General features: G+C 42.0%; 1 protein-coding gene across 4 annotated transcripts in view; it reads right to left on the bottom strand.

Annotated features, from left to right (window-relative positions):
• The window catches only part of LOC129823648 (ephrin type-B receptor 1-B), a 482,949-nt gene that overhangs the window by 111,740 nt on the left and 351,536 nt on the right, over positions 1-19,673 (bottom strand). For 3 of the 4 annotated variants that reach the window (XM_055882517.1, XM_055882519.1, XM_055882516.1), the window contains exon 5: positions 7,441-7,776. The exons of the other annotated variant lie outside the window; for it this stretch is intronic. In XM_055882517.1, coding sequence (XP_055738492.1) covers positions 7,441-7,776 — 336 coding nt within the window. The remainder of the gene's footprint in view (positions 1-7,440; positions 7,777-19,673) is intronic. 4 annotated transcript variants of the gene reach the window in all.

Here is a 19,673-nt window from a genome sequence, read left to right as displayed (position 1 = left end):
CAAACTAGAGTGGTCCAAACACACCAAGGCAGCTGTGAAGAGGGCACGACGAAGCCTATTCCCCCTCAGGAAACTAAAAAGATTTGGCATGGGTCCTGAGATCCTCAAATAGTTCTACATCTGCAACATCGAGAGCATCCTGACTGATTGCATTACTGCCTGGTATGGTAATTGCTCGGCCTCCAACCGCAAGGCACTAAAGAGGGTAATGCGTACGGCCTAGTACATCACCGGGGCTAAGCTTCCTGCCATCCAGGACCTCTATACCAGGCGGTGTCAGAGGAAGACCCTAAAACTTGTCAAAGACCCCAGCCACCCCAGTCATAGACTGTTCTCTTTACTACCACATGGTAAGTGGTACCGGAGTGCCAAGTCTAGGACAAAAAGGCTTCAACAGTTTTTACCCCCAAGCCATAAGACTCCTGAACAGGTAATCAAATGGCTACCCGGACTATCTGCATTGTGTGCCTCCCACAAACCCCTCTTTTACGCTGATGCTACACTCGGTTTATAATATATGCATAGTCACTTTAACTATACATTCATGTACATACTACCTCAATTGGCCCGACCAACCAGTGCTCTCGCACATTGGCTAACCGGGCTATCTGCGTTGTGTCCCGTCACCCACCACCCACCAACCCCTCTTTTACGCTACTGCTACTCTCTGTTCATCATATATGCATAGTCACTTTAACCATACATTCATGTACATACTACCTCATACTAGCCTCGCTACTTTTATAGCCTTGCTACTGTATATAGCCTCGCAGCTGTTATTTTTCACTGTCTTTTTACTGTTGTTTTTATTTCTTTACTTACCTTTTGTTCACCTAATACATATTTTGCACTATTGGTTAGAGCCTGTAAGTAAGCCTTTCACTGTAAGGTCTACACCTGTTGTATTCGGCGCATGTGACAAATACATTTTGATTTGATTTGATTTGAGGAGGAGTGTTTAGATACAGAGGGTTCTCAGGTCGGAGACTGGTTTGGCAGTTGGCACGCAATCTAGGATACAATGTTGTGCCAGTCAGGAAAAAAGATAAAGGCAGAGGAAAGCAGTAAAAGAGGGAAGAAAAGTCCCTCTCTGAGTGATGTCATTCAGCTGTTCATATGGGTTAAGTGTCTTGGATGGAGGGATGGAGGAGAGGAGGGATGGATGGAGAGATGGATGCTGTTGAGGACATTGTGTTACATCAGAGAACATTTCCAAAGTTTTCTGGATTTTTTTTTACATTACGCATTCCTCCGGTCCTCGACTGAAATTATCCTTGTATGCATTAAACTTAATACAGTAGATATTTAAAATTTACCGCACAACCCTTAGGTCTGTACACTGTGTGCTCCTAAGTAAATTAAAGGATAATGTTCCTGAAAAAAACATAACATGGGAGATGGCCGCTTTTGACTGTACAGAGATTAAGATGACTAAACCTGGGCTGTGTAGAGAGAAGGTGTAAATAACCTGAGTTGTGTGTGTGTGCCCAGGACAGGGCAGGGCAGGCTGTGAATGAGCTCCTAAATCTTGGTATTGATCAGGCCTTCATCACACACACGCAGAGGTATCTAGGACAGTTTAATGGCCTCATTAATGGTCTCTGCACTGATCCACACGGCACCTCTCTGCACCACATTGCCACTGACTGCCTCTCCTCTACCAGTCTCTCCCCCTCTATCTTCCTTCCGTCTAACTCTCTCTTTCATTCTCTCTTTTACATAGCTCTCCTCTCACGCTCTAACAAGCTGTATCACGCTCTCATCTTCTCCCCTATTTCTCCATCAATCCTACAGTCTTCCATCTAAAATACAATGAACCTCATAATTAAGGATCTGCCCCCTTTTTTCAATTTTCGCCTAAAATGACATACCCAAATCTAACTGCCTGTAGCTCAGGCCCTGAAGCAAGGATATGCATATTCTTGGTACCATTTGAAAGGAAACACTTTGAGGTTCGTGGAAATGTGAAAGGAATGTAGGAGAATATAACACAATAGATCTGGTAAAAGATAAAACAAAGAAAAAAACAACCGTTCTTTTGTATTTTTTTTGTACCATGATCTTTGCAAGAGAAAGGCAAGAGAAAGGCCATAATGTATTATTCCAGCCGAGGTGCAATTAAGATTTTGGCCACTAGATGGCAGCAGTGTATGTGCAAAGTTTTAGACTAATCCAATCAACCATTGCATTTCTGTTCAAAATGTTGTATCCAGACTGCCCAAATGTGCCTATTTTGTTTATTAATAACTTTATGTTAAAAATTGTGCACTCTCCTGAAGCAATAGCATGGTATTATTTCACTGTAATAGCTACTGTAAATTGGACAGTGCAGTTAGATTAACTTCACTAGAGTAGGGGGCAGCATTCGGAATTTTGGATGAAAAGCGTGCCCAAATTAAACTGCCTGCTACTCAGGCCCAGAAGTTAGGATATGCATATAATTAGTAGATTTGGATAGAAAACACTCTACAGTTTCCAAAACTATTAAAATAATGTTTGTGAGTATAACATAACTGATATGGCAGGCAAAAACCCAAGGAAAATCCAACCAGGTAGTACTATTATTTTGAAAGGCTGTTTTTCCATTGAAAGCCTATCCACCATACAAAGACTTAGGACCCAGTTCACGAGCTCTATGGCTTCCTCTACATGTGGCCAGTCTTTAGCCATTGTTTCAGGTTTTTACTCTGAAAAATGAGCGAGATACAGCACTTTCAATGAGATGCCAGTGGAAATTTCCAGACATCAGCCATGCGCCTGATCGGGAACGCGCCTTTCTTGTTTCTCCTTTCTATTGACGAAGCTTTTGTGCGGTTGAAATATTATTTATTATTTATGACAAAAACAACCGGAGGATTGATTTTAAACATCGTTTGGCATGTTTCTATTAACTCTTATTGTACTTAAAAAAAGAATTCATCTGGACTTAGTGCACGCGCCTTAAGCATTCGGATTACTGAACAAAACGCGCGAACAAAAATTAGTTTTTGGTCATAAAGAGGGACATTATCGAACAAAACAAACATTTATTGTCTAACATGGAGACCTGGGAGTGCCACCAGATGAAGATCATCAAAGGTAAGTTATTAATTTTAATACTATTTCTGACTTTTGTGAGCCCTCTTCTTGGCTGGAAAATGGCTATATGGGTTTCTGTAGCTAGGCGTTGACCTAACATAATCGCAAAGTGTGCTTTCGCCGTAAAGCCTTTTTGAAATCTGACACAGCGGTTGCATTAAGGAGATGTTTATCTTTATTCGTATGTTTAACACTTGTATCTTTTATCAATGTTTATGATGAGTATTTCTGTTATTTGATGTGGCTCTCTGCACTTTCACCGGATGTTTGTTTGAGACAATGCATTTCTGAACATAACGCGCCAATGTAAACTGAGATTTTTGGATATAAATATGAACTTTATCGAACAAAACATACATGTATTGTGTAACATGAAGTCCTATGAGTGCCATCTGATGAAGATCAAAGGTTAGTGATTAATTTAATCGCTATTTCTGACTTTTGTGAGCCTCTCCTTGGCTGGAAAATGGCTGTATGGTTTTCTGTGACTAGGTGCTGACCTAACATAATCGCAAGGTGTGCTTTCGCCGTAAAGCCTTTTTGAAATCAGACACTGTGGCTGGATTAACGAGAAGTTTATCTTTAAAATGGTGTGTAATACTTGTATGTTTAAGGAATTTTAATTATGAGATTTATGTTGTTTTGAATTTGGCGCCCTGCAATTTCACTGGCTGTTGGTTAGGTGGGACGCTAGCGTCCCACTTGTACCAGAGAGGTTAACAAGAATTTAAGCTTTCTGCCAATATCAGATATGTCTATGTCCTGGGAAATGTTCTTGTTACTTACAACCTCATGCTAACCGTCCCATGGATGGGAAACTGATTGCAAACATGTTTGTGTCCTTTTGAACTGTTTGGGAGTTCAGTCCAGTTTGCACAAGTAAGTGTGGCTAAGAATAACTTTCCCCAGACATTCAGTCTTTCACTTTTTCACTGCCCTCCTCATAAAGTTTTCTCCCCAAATGATCCTTCGATCCTTCTTTCTGTCTCCTCCCAGACAGCCAATAACCACGTCCGGCGCATTGGTCTAGCCTCCTGCCTGCCTATGAAAAACCTCCTGTCGGAAGCAGCAGCACCACAAAGAGTCTCCTATGGCTGGGTATGGGCAGACCCGATTACAGCCAGTCACCTCTTCTTCCCTACATCTATCTGTCAAGTAGGGCATATTTCTCCTGTCAAACGGGACAATCAGAAGCCATTAGGCCACCCTGATAATCAGAGCAATTTATTTACTTTTCTCATTTCACTGTCAGCCATGACGAGAGAGAGAGAGAGAGAGAGAGAGAGAGAGAGAGAGAGAGAGAGAGAGAGAGAGAGAGAGAGAGAGAGAGAGAGAGAGAGAGAGAGAGAGAGAGAGAGAGAGAGAGAGAGAGAGAGAGAGAGAGAGAGAGAGAGAGAGAGAGAGAGAGAGAGAGAGAGAGAGAGAGAGAGAGAGAGAGAGAGAGAGAGAGAGAGAGAGAGAGACAGAGAGACAGACAGACAGACAGACAGACAGACAGACAGACAGACAGACAGACAGACAGACAGACAGACAGACAGACAGACAGACAGACAGACAGACAGACAGACAGACAGACAGACAGACAGACAGACAGACAGACAGACAGACAGACAGACAGACAGACAGACAGACAGACAGACAGACAGACAGAGAGCACACCCTTCTCCGCTCTCTTTCGCGTTCTAAGAGAAAGTGTGTACTTAGTCGTTATTTTCTTGGAGGTTGTTGTAATCAATGCAATCAATGCAATCAATGTAATCAAAGTAATGCAGTGGTGCAACTTTTACTGGGGACGGTGGGAACATGTCCACCCAGTTTCATAATTGGAATAAGATACAAAACGAGGCAACGGTCTGCTTTAGGACCATGGGGGTGCCTCCGAGCAGTCAGGTAGGCTGTCTGTAGTGTTTATCGGACAAGATAAAAACAACTATGTATGTCCCCCCCACATCTAAAACCAAAGTTGTGCCCCTGAAATGTTGTAATCAAATATTTGAAAAATGTACAATGATTTAGGTGTATGTATCGAAAGAAGACGTTTTAGGAGCTATTCACTTAAGCTCATCAAAATGCGTTAGCTTATGCACAAACTGGAGTGTTCACAACTTCAACTTTCACTTTTCCATAGCGCCAAAGCTCTGCTATCAACCATGCAGTTTGTAGAGTAGTAAGTACCAGAAGTTGTTCAATATGTTTAACACAGAAAAGTCCCAGAAAAGTTACAGTACACACTCAAAACTGTAATATGGCACAGACCGACAAAATTACCACTCGAAAACAGCATATTTGTAATACACCACTACACTCCATGTAATGGACAGACTGAGGTCCCTCTCATACTAGTAAACACAGTTAAATGTAATGCGTCTTATTTACATTTTCCACTTGGTCAATAGTTTGTGCTCGAGGTCCCTTGATAAGTGCCACTATGTACATGATGGAGCTCCACGGGAGCATGAAGAACACTGTAGGAAAAGGACCGGGCAGACAACATATCCCAACGCTGTCACTTCCAGTGGCTGAATTCATATTCTGTCACCAGAGAGGGAGGGAGGGAGGGAGGGAGGGAGGGATGCAAAAAAAAATAAAGCAAGGGAGTTGGAGAGAGACAGAGAGTCTTCGGATGTGAGAAAAAAAGAGAGAGACAGAGAGAGAGAGTGAAAGAGAGGGATGAGGAGGCGGCCGTCCAACTCTCTGGCTTGGTTCAGGCTACCCTAATCGTGGGCTAATGTCTTTGACAGAGGAGATGTCTGCATGGTCATTATGTAGTACTAAACACGACCCCTTCTTGTCTCACTGCCTGTTCTGTAAGAGCTACAGCACTGTTGCCAAGACACAGCGAATAGCAGAGAATCTGGCCTGGGCCTGTATTCATAAAGGATCTAAGAAAAGAAGTGCTGATTTCGGTTTTGCTTTTAAATCATAATGAGTAAGAGGCGGGACCTGATCCTAGATCACACTCCTGAGATGATTTGTGAATACTGGCCCTGTTCAGCCCTATAAAAACAAACCTCAATAGGTATTTCACCCAGGATTAAATACGTTATGTTTCAAGGTTTTTGCCATGAAGGGAGAAGCCGTATTGCTGCTCGCCGAAAACAAAGCGTCATTAAAAACAGAAGACTGCAAACAGCAAAAACCTCTGACAAGCCATGCCACCGCTTCAATGCTGTCGCAAACTTCAGAAGATTGAGTAGAAAAGACGTTATATAAAAAACGTGTGCTTTTTGCCAAAGTCAGATTTATTTACTTTAGGCTTGCTACCAATGCTTAAAGGCCCAGTGCAGTCCACACTATATTGATGGAATAATACTATTAATAGAAGTACAATAAAATATAAAAAAATACTTTACAAAATAAAGGAAAAATACTGTGAAATTGTGAAAAGTATGATAATCCCCTTTTAGTTGTTTGAAAAGACCACATTAATTTTCAGCCTGTTTTGGTGGGATGGAGTTTTGGCCTGGTGACATCACCAGGCAGTAACTTAGTTAACAGACCAATAAGAAAGAGAGTTCCGAACCTCTCTGCCATAAAAATATCGTTTTCAGTTTTCCCCTCCCCACTCAGACAGTCCCAGCTAAATTATTGCATCAGATATTGCTCTTGCTTAGAAGCTATTTTTGTTTCTTTTTGGCCATTTAAATTTAGAGGAATCACAGTAAGGTACTTGACTGTTACCCAGAAATTATTTGATATTGAAATAAAAAAGGCTGCATTGGGCCTTTAAGAACAAAGCATTTCTGGAATGTTCTCTTGTGGAACAGAGCAAAAGACAAACCAGCATTTTCTCTTTTTTTAAACTGGGGAACTACAATGGGTGCAGAAATACGGCAGAGGGATGGATATGCTGGTCTCGCCACAGATCCTAATATGCCATGTCTTCGGTTTAGGGTTTTAACTTCACCATGTTTCAAAGGGGGAAATCCCCCAACCCCCAACACACTCAATTATCAAGCAGGCCACTGCTTTGATACGAGAAAAGAGGGTGATGAAGCCAAAGAATAGAGACCGTTTCAATATTTCACTTTGTGAGTTCTAGTATAGTTGGAGTAAGCTGCCCCCATCACTTCGATCCTTAAAGTCATTATTCACAGTACAGCACAATGACATCTCTCCAGCACAGATTGTGATAGGAGAAGCAACGGGCCAGGAATAAAAAATACAGAGATTATGCTGTGCTGAGCAATGTGGAATAAAATATGAAAACCATGTAGGAGACACAGGTACAGCAGAAAACACCAACAATGTATACAGATGATGAAAATGTTGCTGCTGCATCATCGTCATCTTCCCTATCCCTTCCACATGCATACACACACTCCCCTAACCCTAACTCTCACACCCACACTATTCTCTTACCAGCCTGGTTGGTGGTGATGTCTATAGACACGTGCTGGGCAGGGTAAGGGCTCTTGTTGGTGACCCCATTTACAGCCTGTATCTCAAAGCTGTACAGCGTGTGAGCCCACAGGTTACTGATGAACACCCTGGTCTCTGTCAGGCCAAGCTGCCGAGGCACAAACTCCACGTTGTCGTCGCAGTGCGAGCAGGTACGGCGGTCCGCACGACACTTCTTACACACGATGTTGTAGACCACATCCTCACGACCGCCCGTCTCCCTGGGCGTGTGCCACTCCAGGATCACCGAAGTCTCGTTCACGACGGAGATCACGTTCCGCGGGCCCGAGGGAACGCCTACAAACAGACACAGAGAGGAACCTTTATTTAACCAGGTTATCTCATTGACATCTCAGTGAATCTCTTGCCAACAGGCCTCGAGATTGACAAACACAATGAGAAGGTTGTCAGTATTCTATTCAACCATTATTTAACCAGTAGATCCCATTGAGATCTCAAAGAAACTCGTTTTCAAGAGAGACATGGCCAAGAGGGTAGCTTTCATGTAAAGGTTACTAAAGGACATTACTCTAGTCTGTACGATATACAGTACCAGTCAAAGGTTTGGACACACCTACTCATTCAAGGGTTTTTCTAGATTTGAACTATTTTCTACATTGTAGAACAATAGTGAAGACATCAAAACTATGAAATAACACATATGGAATCATTTAGCAACCATAAAAGTGTTCAACAAATCAAATATATTTTGTACTTGAGATTCTTCAAAGTAGCAACCCTTTGCCTTGATGACAGCTTTGCATATTCTTGGCATTCTCTCAACCAGCTTCATGGGGTAGTCACCTGGAATGCATTTCAATTAACAGGTGTGCCTTGTTAAAAGTTAATTTGTGGAATTTGTTTCCTTCTTAATGCATTCAATTGAATCAGTTGTGTTGAGACAAGGTAGAGGTGGTATATAGAAGATATCCCTATTTGGGAAAAGACCAAGTCCATATTATGGCAGGAACAGCTCAAATAAGCATAGAGAAACGACAGTCCATCATTACTTAAAGACATGAAGGTCAGTCAATATGAAACATTTCAACAACTTTGGACAGTGCAGTCGCAAAAACCATCAAGCACTATGATGAAACTGGCTCTCATGAGCATGGCCACAGGAAAGGAAGACCCAGAGTTATCTCTGCTGCAGAGGATAAGTTCATTAAAGTTAACTGCACCTCAGATTACAGCCCAAATAAATGCTTCAGAGTTCAGGTAACAGACACATCTCAACATCAACTGTTCAGAGGAGACTGCGTGAATCAGGCCTTCATGGTCGAATTGCTGCAAAGAAACCAATATTAAAGGACACCAATAAGAAGACGAGACTTGCTTGGGCCAAAAAACATAAGCAATGGACATTAGACTGGTGGAAATCTGTCCTTTGGTCTGATTGGTCCAAATTTGAGATTTTTGGTTCCAACCAACGTGTCTTTGTGAGAGTAGGTGAACGGAGGATCTCTGCATGTGTGGTTCCCACCATGAAGCATGGAGGAGAAGGTGTGATGGTGGGGGTGCTTTGCAGGAGACACTGTCAGTGACTTGTTTAGAATTCAAGACACACTTAACCAGCATGGCTACAGTGCCTTGCAAAAGTATTCATCCCCCTTGGGGTTTTCCTATTTTGTTGCATTACAACCTGTAATTTAAATGGATTTTTATTTGGATGTCATGTAATGGACATACACAAAATAGTCCAAATTGGTGAAGTGAAATTTAAAAAATAACTTGTTTTAAAAAATTCGGAAAAATTACAAATGGAAAAGTGGTGCGTGCATATGTATTTGCTATGAAGCCCCTAAATAAAATCTGGTGCAACCAACTACCTTCAGAAGTCAGATAATTAGTTAGATTGCACACAGGTGGACATTATTTAAGTGTCACATGATCTGTCACATGATCTCAGCATATACAGTGGGGAGAACAAGTATTTGATACACTGCCGATTTTGCAGGTTTTCCTACTTACAAAGCATGTAGAGGTCTGTAATTTTTATCATAGGTACATTTCAACTGTGAGAGACGGAATCTAAAAATCCAGAAAATAACATTGTATGATCTTTTATTAATTAATTTGCATTTTATTGCATGACATAAGTATTTGATCACCTACCAACCAGTAAGAATTCCGGCTCTCACATACCTGTTAGTTTTTCTTTAACCTGTTCTGGCTGCACGCTGAATATTGAAAAAACTGGAAAATGTGTGCACATTTTCAAACGGCCTCCTAAGAAACTTTTTATTTTCCAATATGCATATATTTACTACTGTTGGATAGATAACAGTCTGTAGTTTCTAAAAAGGTTTGAATTGTTTCTCTAAGTCGAACAGAAATATTTTTACAGCCATTTTCCCAGCCGAATTGAGTTTCCCAAAATGCGATGTGTCTCTTTAAGACCTTCTCTATAAAAGGCCATTTGACTTAGGACCATAGGGACACGTCAGAGGCGTACCTTAGACTGTAATGCGGAAGTGAGAATTGAAAGGGGTCGAATATCTCGTCCCTGGACTGAATAACAGAACTTCTTGTGAGACATGCGCAGTTAAAATAAAAATCCGGGCGCGAAGGATAATTTGATCTCGGCTTCTGGAACAAGGTAGGTAACTTTGAATATGATGCCTGACTACGATATTATTTGCTACATGTCACAAAATCATCCTAAAGGTTGTTTTTTCAATATACTTTAATTATATTATTGCAATTTATTCTGGACTTTAGATGTGAAACGACGGAAGAATTTTTTGAAGAAACGCTTTCTGGCGCAGCAATGCTACCGTGCTAGCTAACCAAAGAGGGGAATCCTTCGTTCTGGAACCCAACTAAAGACTCTACTGGACATTGGACCCCGTTACAACATTCTGATGGAGTACCAAGAAAGATAAGACCCAATTTGGGATGCTTTTTCATATATATGTCGAACTGTTGAATGCTAACGCTGCTAACTATGCTAGGCTAGCGCTTGACTAGAATCAATGCTGCCTTATGCTAGCTTATGATGTTAGCTAATATAACGATATATTGTGTTTTCGCTGTAAAACACTTCAAAAATCGGAAATGTTGTCTGTATTCACAAGATATCTGTCTTTCATTAGTTATCCACCATATGTTTTTCTGAAATGTTTTATGAGGTGTAATTAGTAGCCGACGTTGGTGTATGTATTTTCTCTGGCTACTCCCGGCTGGATTCAGACTCTAGCTATGTGTTAGCATTTTTGGGTAGCATCAATGTAAAACAGATTTATAGCTAAAATATGCACTTTTTATGAACAAAACATAGATTTATTGTGTAACATGTTATATGACTGTCATCTGAGGTCGTTTTTTCTGGGCTCTTTAGGTTGGTTTTAGTTTATTTCGGTTGGTTGTGCATGCTACTTCAATCATAATTCATACTTCATAATCATAATTCATACGTGTCTGTCCACTTTTGTATTTGGTGGTCAGCTAACATAAATATATGTGGTGTTTTCTCTGTAAAACATTTAAAAAATCGGACATGTTGGCTGGATTGACAAGATGTTTATCTTTCAAATGCTGTATTGGACTTGTTAATGTGTAAAAGTTAAATATTTTTAAAAAATAGATTTTGAATTTCGCGCTCTGCAGCTGTTGTCATTTTTGGTCCGAGGTCGGGCTTGCACCCCAAACAGGTTAAGAAGCCCTCCTGTTCTCCACTCATTACCTGTATTAACTGCACCTGTTTGAACTCGTTACCTGTATAAAAGACACCTGTCCACACACTCAATCAAACAGACTCCAACCTCTCCACAATGGCCAAGACCAGAGAGCTGTGTAAGGACATCAGGGCTAAAATTGTAGACCTGTACAAGGCTGGGATGGGCTACAGGACAATAGGCAAGCAGCTTGGTGAGAAGGCAACAACTGTTGGCGCAATTATTAGAAAATGGAAGAAGTTCAAGATGACGGTCAATCACCCTTGGTCTGGGGCTCCATGCAAGATCTCACCTCGTGGGGCATCAATGATCATGAGGAAGGTGAGGGATCAGCCCAGAACTACACGGCAGGACCTGGTCAATGACCTGAAGAGAGCTGGGACCACAGTCTCAAAGAAAACCATTAGTAACACACTACGCCACCATGGATTAAAATCCTGCAGCGCACGCAAGGTCCCCCTGCTAAACCAGCGCATGTCCAGGCCCGTCTGAAGTTTGCCAATGACCATCTGGGTGATCCAGAGGAGGAATGGGAGAAGGTCATGTGGTCTGATGAAACAAAAATAGAGCTTTTTGGTCTAAACTCCACTCGCCGTGTTTGGAGGAAGAAGAAGGATGAATACAACCCCAAGAACACCATCCCAACCGTGAAGCATGGAGGTGGAAACATCATTCTTTGGGGATGCTTTTCTGCAAAGGGGACAGGACGACTGCACCGTATTGAGGGGAGAATGGATGGGGCCATGTATCGTGAGATCTTGGCCAACAACCTCCTTCCCTCAGTAAGAGCATTGAAGATGGGTCATGACTGGGTCTTCCAGCATGACAACGACCCGAAACACACAGCCAGGGCAACTAAGGAGTGGCTCCTCCGTAAGAAGCATCTCAAGGTCCTGGAGTGGCCTAGCCAGTCTCCAGACCTGAACCCAATACAACATTTTTTGGAGGGAGCTGAAAGTCCGTATTGCCCAGCGACAGCCCCGAAACCTGAAGGATAATAAGCAAACACGGTTGGTGTTCACCAAAAGGCATGTGGGAGACTCACCAAACATATGGAAGAAGGTACTCTGGTCAGATGAGACTAAAATTGAGCTTTTTGATCATCAAGGAAAACGCTATGTCTGGCGCAAAACCAACACCTATTACCCCGAGAACACCATTTTCATTGGCAGGGACTGGGAAACTGGTCAGAATTAAAGGAATGATGGAGGGCGCTAAATACAGGGACATTCTTGAGGGAAACCTGTTTCAGTCTTCCAGAGATTTGAGACTGGGACGGATGTTCACCTTCCAGCAGGACAATGCTGGAAGGTGAGCATACTGCTAAAGCAACACTCGAGTGGTTTAAGGGAAAACATTTAAATGTCTTGGAATGGCCTAGTCAAAGCCCAGACCTCAATCCAAATTGAGATTCTGTGGTATGACTTAAAGATTGCTGTACACCAGTGGAACCCATCCAACTTGAAGGAGCTGGAGCAGTTTTGCCTTGAGAAAAAATCCCAGTGGCAAGATGTGCCAAGCTTATAGAGACATACTCCAAGAGACTTGCAGCTGTAGTTGCTGCAAAAGGTGGCTCTACAAAGTATTGATTTGGGGAGGGTGAATAGTTATGCTTGTTCAAGTTTTCAGTTTTTGTGTCTTATTTCTTGTTTGTTTCCCAAAAATATTTAGCATCTTCAAAGTGGTAGGCATGTTGTGAAAATCAAATGATACAAATTTTAATTCCAGGTTGTAAGGCAACACAATAGGAAAAATGCCAAAGGGGGTGAATACTTTCAAAAGCCACTGTACCACAGCATTCTGCAGCGATACGCCATCATATCTAGTTAGTGGGACTATCATTTGTTTTTCATCAGGACAATGACCCAAAACACACCTCCAGGCTGTGTAAGGGCTATTTAATCACGAAGGAGAGTGATGGAGTGCTGCATCAGATGACCTGGCCTCCACAATCACCGGACCTCAAACCAATTGAGATGGTTTGGGATGAGTTGGACCGCGAGTGAAGGAAAAGCAGCCAACAAGTGCTCAGCATATGTGGGAACTCCTTCAAGACTGTTGGAAAAGCATTCCAGGTGAAGATGGTTGAGAGAATGCCAAGAGTGTGCAAAGCTGTCATCATGGAAAAGGGTAGCTACTTTGAAGAATCTCAAATTTAAAATATATTTTGATTTGTTTAACACTTTTTTGGTTACTACCTGATTCCATATGTGTTATTTCATAGTTTTGATGTCTATACTATTATTCTACAATGTAGAAAATAGTAAAAATAAAGAAAAACCTTGATTGAGTAGGTGTGTCCTAACTGTTGACTGGTACTCTATCTGTATCTGATTTATAAAACTAACAAACAGAAGCAAGATGAAACAAATCATGGACCTCTCGTAGGATACACAAGGCTATACCCTTTTTCACACTTCTGAGCCAAACAGAACCGGCCCAAGCCAAGCTGTATTTGGCTGGCCTGGTTACACATCCACCATAACTGCTGGAACCATGCTGGAGAGGGCAATGTGAAAGGAAAACATCAGAGCCAGCGCAGTACAGGTCAGCCTTATGGTGTGAATCAGGCACAAGTGTTTCAGACATGACTGAGTCCGACTTGCCAAGGAGAGGAAAACTTGGCATATTCCATATCCACCCAGAGGGCAGAAAAGGCTTGGATAAACTTTGATTAGTGGAATGTTTTTATCAGTCCGGCTCTGTTGATGGAAGCATTTTCACCACTTAAAGAATGTTCCTGGACATGCCAATGCTGAGCGAGCAGCTATTCTATATGCTAATTATAGACCATCACTCCAGCGAATGGGGCTGTAAAGAGAGGGAGACTGCAGTACTATAGCTACTAGCTATACTTGAGGTCTTTTATAAATCAATGTGAAGTATATCTAGTTCTCAAATCAAAGTTTATTGTTTTGCATACGGTATTAGTGTTACAGCATGTTAAAAGGTGTGTGAACATGTATTGTTGAAGGAAGCCATATAGGTGTATTAGGACACATCCCTTGAAGTTCCCATCTTAGAGGGGATGAGGTCAGACAGTTGAAAATCAAGGATACAAGTGAAGGAAGCTGTATAAGCGTATTAGGACACAGCCCTTATGTTTCCCATGGTGGAGGGGTGAGGGCAAGCAGTTGCTTCTGTCAACACAGCCACAATTAATCATTGTTTCTGCTAAGCCACGTGGGATAGCGCTGGGGTGCTGGGACAAAGCAGCAGAACACACAGAGGTGACGGATCGGCAGTGTTGCCACGGCGACCTCGGCTCAAAGCCATGGAGACGACTGTGTGGTCAGTGACAGGGAGGTCATGACCTCCACAGAGAAGACAGAGAGAGGAGAGAAAGAAAAAAGGATGGAATACATCACCTCTCCAGATAGCCGGCACTTTTACCCAAAGCCATATAATCAGGACTCCCATGTGAGAACCAGACCAACAACTCTGGTTTACAAGCACCATATTCATTAGAGCACTTGGGTGTCTGTATGAGAGTGAGGAAAAGAAAGAGACATAAAGAGAGGGACATACAGAGAGACATACAGAGAATCAGAGAGTGAGATAGCGAGACAAACAGAGAGAGAAAGACATAACATTGTGAGATGAGAGAGTAAATATAGAGGAGTGTTTGTGTTTGCAGAAATAGGCCATAGGAGGAGAGAACAGCTGTACTCCGATCACACACATAAAGAGCTCAGACGCTGTACTGTACCGTACACACATATACTCTATAATCATCACAACACATACTGCCGTGAATACTGATCTGTATGATCCTGTGGATGTGTCATTTGACCATCAGTGTACATAATGCATGTGTGTGCTGCTAATAGAACAAATGCATATGACATGACATCACACACACACACAATCCAGGTGAAAGCTATGATCTCTTATAGATGTCACTTGTTAAAACCACTTCAATCAGTGTTTTCTGAAGGGGGGGAGATGGGTTAAAGAAGGATTTTTAAGCCTAGAGACAATTGAGACATGGATTGTTTAGTGTGCCATTCAGAGGGTGAATGGGCAAGACAAAATATTTAAGTGTCTTATGAACGGGGTATGGTAGTAGGTGCCAGGCTTTTTCACGCTCAACAGTTTCCTGTGTGTATCAAGAATGGTTCACCATGGTATACAAATCCCAAAAGAAAGAAATGGTCTCACTCCAATAAATTTTTATAGAAAGTTAGCAAAAATAGATAAGATCTTGCTACCATGGAAAGGAAAACATCTGTCTATTTGTGGAAAAATCACCCTGATTAAGGCACATGAAAGTTCATTCGTTAGGTCAACTGTGATATGACTATTTGCTTATGGTTTTGCCTAGACCTAGTGACCTGCTTTTTAAATTATATGAACAAAAAATATTCAATTTTATTTGGAACGGCAAGCCAGATAAAATTAAAAGGGCCTATTTATATAACGAATTTGAATTCGGAGGGCAGAAATGATAAAATATTTAAGCATTAGACCTCTCACTAAAGGCATCTATCATACAAAAGTTATACTTAAATCCAAAATGGTTCTCTAGTAAATTGGTACGAATGTCTCACCCTATGTTCAAGAAGGGCCTTTTCCCCTTTATTCAGATTACACCTGCTCACTTTCGGTTGTTTGAAAAGGAAATCATCTCCAAAATATCTTTCTTTTTTAAACAAGCCTTAGAAAGTTGGTTGCAATTTCAGTTTAATCCACCTGAAAAGACAGAACAAATAATACAACAAATATTGTGGTTAAATTCAAATATACTAATTGATTAAAAAAAAACTGTATTTTTCGAAGAAATGTTAAAAAAATGTATCATTTCAGTGAATGATATCATAAATAGGACTGGTGGAGTTATGTCACACATGCAGCTAACACAGACATATGGAAATGTCTGCTCTACCCAAAATTACAACCAATTAATTGCAGCATTACCACAAAAATGGAAGAGGCAAGTAGAAGGGGAAAAAAGTAAGGAACTTGTATGTCGGCCCTGTATTAAAGAACATAAATGGTTAAAGAAAAGTGTGAAAAATAAAAACATATACCAATTTCATTTAAGGACCAAAAAACTGACAGGTGTGCCATATAAAGTGCAAAATAGTTGGGAAGAGATTTGATGTACCCATTCCATGGCACATGGTTTATGAATTGATTCGCAAAACAACACCGGATTCAAAACTTCAATTTTTTCAATTTAAATTACTATACAAAATTCTTGCAACTAATAGAATGTTATATATATGGGGGATACAATCTTCCCAGCTCTGCAGATTCTGCTGTGAGGAGGCAGAGTCATTAGATCATTTATTTTGGTATTGTCCATATGTAGCTCGTTTTTGGTCACAGGTCCAGGAATGGCTGAAGAATTGCAAAATTTGCCTAGAACTAATGCTGCAGATAGCAATACTGGGTGGTTTGGAAAGCCATAGTCAATCAATCAATAATATAATAATTATTTTTGCAAAAACATTTTTTTTAAATTTACAATCTGTAGGAGCTATAAGAATAGAAAGGTTCAATTATTTTGTGAAGCATCACAGCACAGTTGAAAAATATATGGCAAATAGAGGTAGATGGGAGGAGTTGAATGGAGCTGAAGGGTGGGACTAATAACAAGATAAACAATGTAAAACATATGGGATCTGTAAAATGTATATAGGTTCGGAACTTTTGTGAAATAGCACAGTTACAAATAGAAATCAAACTGGATGGACATCAGAAATAGAGGAAGGACTAAGAACAAACAAGAGAGAACTATTGTAAAGTAGACTGTGTCTGTAAAATGTGTATAAAATGTATAAATTGAAGGTAAAAGCCGAAGTGTTTATTAGTTTACTCCAATTGGGGGATCGGTGGTAGGGTTTGCGGGGAATAATAATACAGGTATATTCTTTAAATAAGAAAAGGTATGTGTATGTATATATGTATGCATGCGTGTATGGATATACACTGCTCAAAAAAATAAAGGGAACACTAAAATAACACATCCTAGATCTGAATGAATGAACTATTCTTATTAAATCGTTTTTTCTTTACATAGTTGAATGTGCTGACAACAAAATCACACAAAAATTATCAATGGAAATCAAATTTATCAACCCATGGAGGTCTGGATTTGGAGTCACACTCAAAATTAAAGTGGAAAACCACACTACAGGCTGATCCAACTTTGATGTAATGTCCTTAAAACAAGTCAAAATGAGGCTCAGTAGTGTGTGTGGCCTCCACGTGCCTGTATGACCTCCCTACAACGCCTGGGCATGCTCCTGATGAGGTGGCGGATGGTCTCCTGAGGGATCTCCTCCCAGACCTGGACTAAAGCATCCGCCAACTCCTGGACAGTCTGGGGTGCAACGTGGCGTTGGTGGATGGAGCGAGACTTGATGTCCCAGATGTGCTCAATTGGATTCAGGTCTGGGGAACGGGCGGGCCAGTCCATAGCATCAATGCCTTCCTCTTGCAGGAACTGCTGACACACTCCAGCCACATGAGGTCTAGCATTGTCTTGCATTAGAAGGAACCCAGGGCCAACCGCACCAGCATATGGTCTCACAAGGGGTCTGAGGATCTCATCTCGGTACCTAATGGCAGTCAGGCTACCTCTGGCGAGCCCATGGAGGGCTGTGCGGCCCCCCAAAGATATGCCACCCCACACCATGACTGACCCACCGCCAAACCGGTCATGCTGGAGGATGTTGCAGGCAGCAGAACATTCTCCACGGCGTCTCCAGACTGTCACATGTGCTCAGTTTGAACCTGCTTTCATCTGTGAAGAGCACAGGGCGCCAGTGGCGAATTTGCCATTCTTGGTGTTCTCTGGCAAATGCCAAACGTCCTCCACGGTGTTGGGCTGTAAGCACAACCCCCACCTGTGGACATCGGGCCCTCATAACACCCTCATGTAGTCTGTTTCTGACCGTTTGAGCAGACACATGCACATTTGTGGCCTGCTGGATGTCATTTTGCAGGGCTCTGGCAGTGCTCCTCCTGCTCCTTCTTGCACAAAGGCGGAGGTAGTGGTCCTGCTGCTGGGTTGTTTCCCTCCTACGGCCTCCTCCACGTCTCCTGATGTACTGGCCTGTCTCCTGGTAGCGCCTCCATGCTCTGTACACTACTCTGACAGACACAGCAAACCTTCTTGCCACAGCTCGCATTGATGTGCCATCCTGGATGAGCTGCACTACCTGAGCCACTTGTGTGGGTTGTAGACTCCGTCTTATGCTACCACTAGAGTGAAAGCACCGCCAGCATTCAAAAGTGACCAAAACATCAGCCAGGAAGCATAGGAACTGAGAAGTGGTCTGTGGTCACCACCTGCAGAACCACTCCTTTATTGGGGGTGTCTTGCTAATTGCCTATAATTTCCACCTGTTGTCTTTTCCTTAGGCACAACAGCATGTGAAATGTATTGTCAATCAGTGTTGCTTCCTAAGTGGACAGTTTGATTTCACAGAAGTGTGATTGACTTGGAATTACATTGTGTTGTTTAAGTGTTCTTTATCTTTTTGAGCAGTGTATTTACCCCAAAAATATACGGGTGATTGGAAATGATGCAGACAATTACATTGATGGAAGCAACATTCTTTCCACAATATTAAGCTGATCCACCCCTTTAAAAAGAAAAAAAAGAAAAAAAAGAGTGGCTCACCACCCAAAGGACATCCAGCCAACTTCACACAACTGTGGGAAGCATTTGAGTCAACATGTGCCGGCATCCCTAGTAGAGTCCATGCCCCGGTGGATTGAGACTATTGTGAGGGTAAAAGCGGCGGGCAACTAAATATTAGGAAGGTGTCCTTAATGTTTTACATATTTGCATACTTGTGTGCTGCCTGTTTTCAAGTAGGCATAAAACAAAACAAAATGGCTGTGAGAGGTGAGGTGTGAGCATCTCATCTCGGTTGCTAGATACATAGATTCCCCTATGCAGTGAAGGATGGAGAAATCCGATGTGACTGCCACTTAACCGGTGATTTGCAGGCTATTACGGCTGCTCTTGGCTGTTTTAATTTGCCATGAGATTTAATTTGTCGAGTGCATTACTTACCGAGCTCCTGGCCTGGCATTCATTTAGCCACACTAGTCAGCCTTGATTGTTACTTGCATGTCAGCCGCCACAATTAAGACGACTGCGTGATCATCAAGCATTTTGGTTACTGAGAGTAATGTGTTCGATTGGTTGGAGTGTTTGTGACAGTGGGGTGAGAGTTTGTGTGTGCTGGGGTGGGTTGGGGTAGTGTGTGTAAAGTGTGTGTGTGTTTGTGCGCGCATGAGTATGTGCGTGTGCGTGTATGAGTTGGGTGTGTGCGTGTATGTATGTACTGTGTTCATGCCCAGTAGTGTCACTGTCAAATTCATCCCCACCATTGCCATCTAACTGATGAGCTATAGAGCATTCTGTGTAGCAGGTGGATCTAGACAGTAATGTCTATAGCCCACCAGCATGGCAGAAAGGGAAACACATCTTGGCGGGGCCCCAAAAGGCCACAGCAACTGTTTTCGCTCCGTGGGATGCCTGCTGATATCAAGAGC

The sequence above is a fragment of the Salvelinus fontinalis genome, chromosome 26 (genome assembly GCF_029448725.1).
Source record: "Salvelinus fontinalis isolate EN_2023a chromosome 26, ASM2944872v1, whole genome shotgun sequence".
NCBI classification, from domain to species: Eukaryota; Metazoa; Chordata; class Actinopteri; order Salmoniformes; family Salmonidae; genus Salvelinus; species Salvelinus fontinalis.
This window is presented reverse-complemented; position numbering and strand designations above follow the sequence as displayed.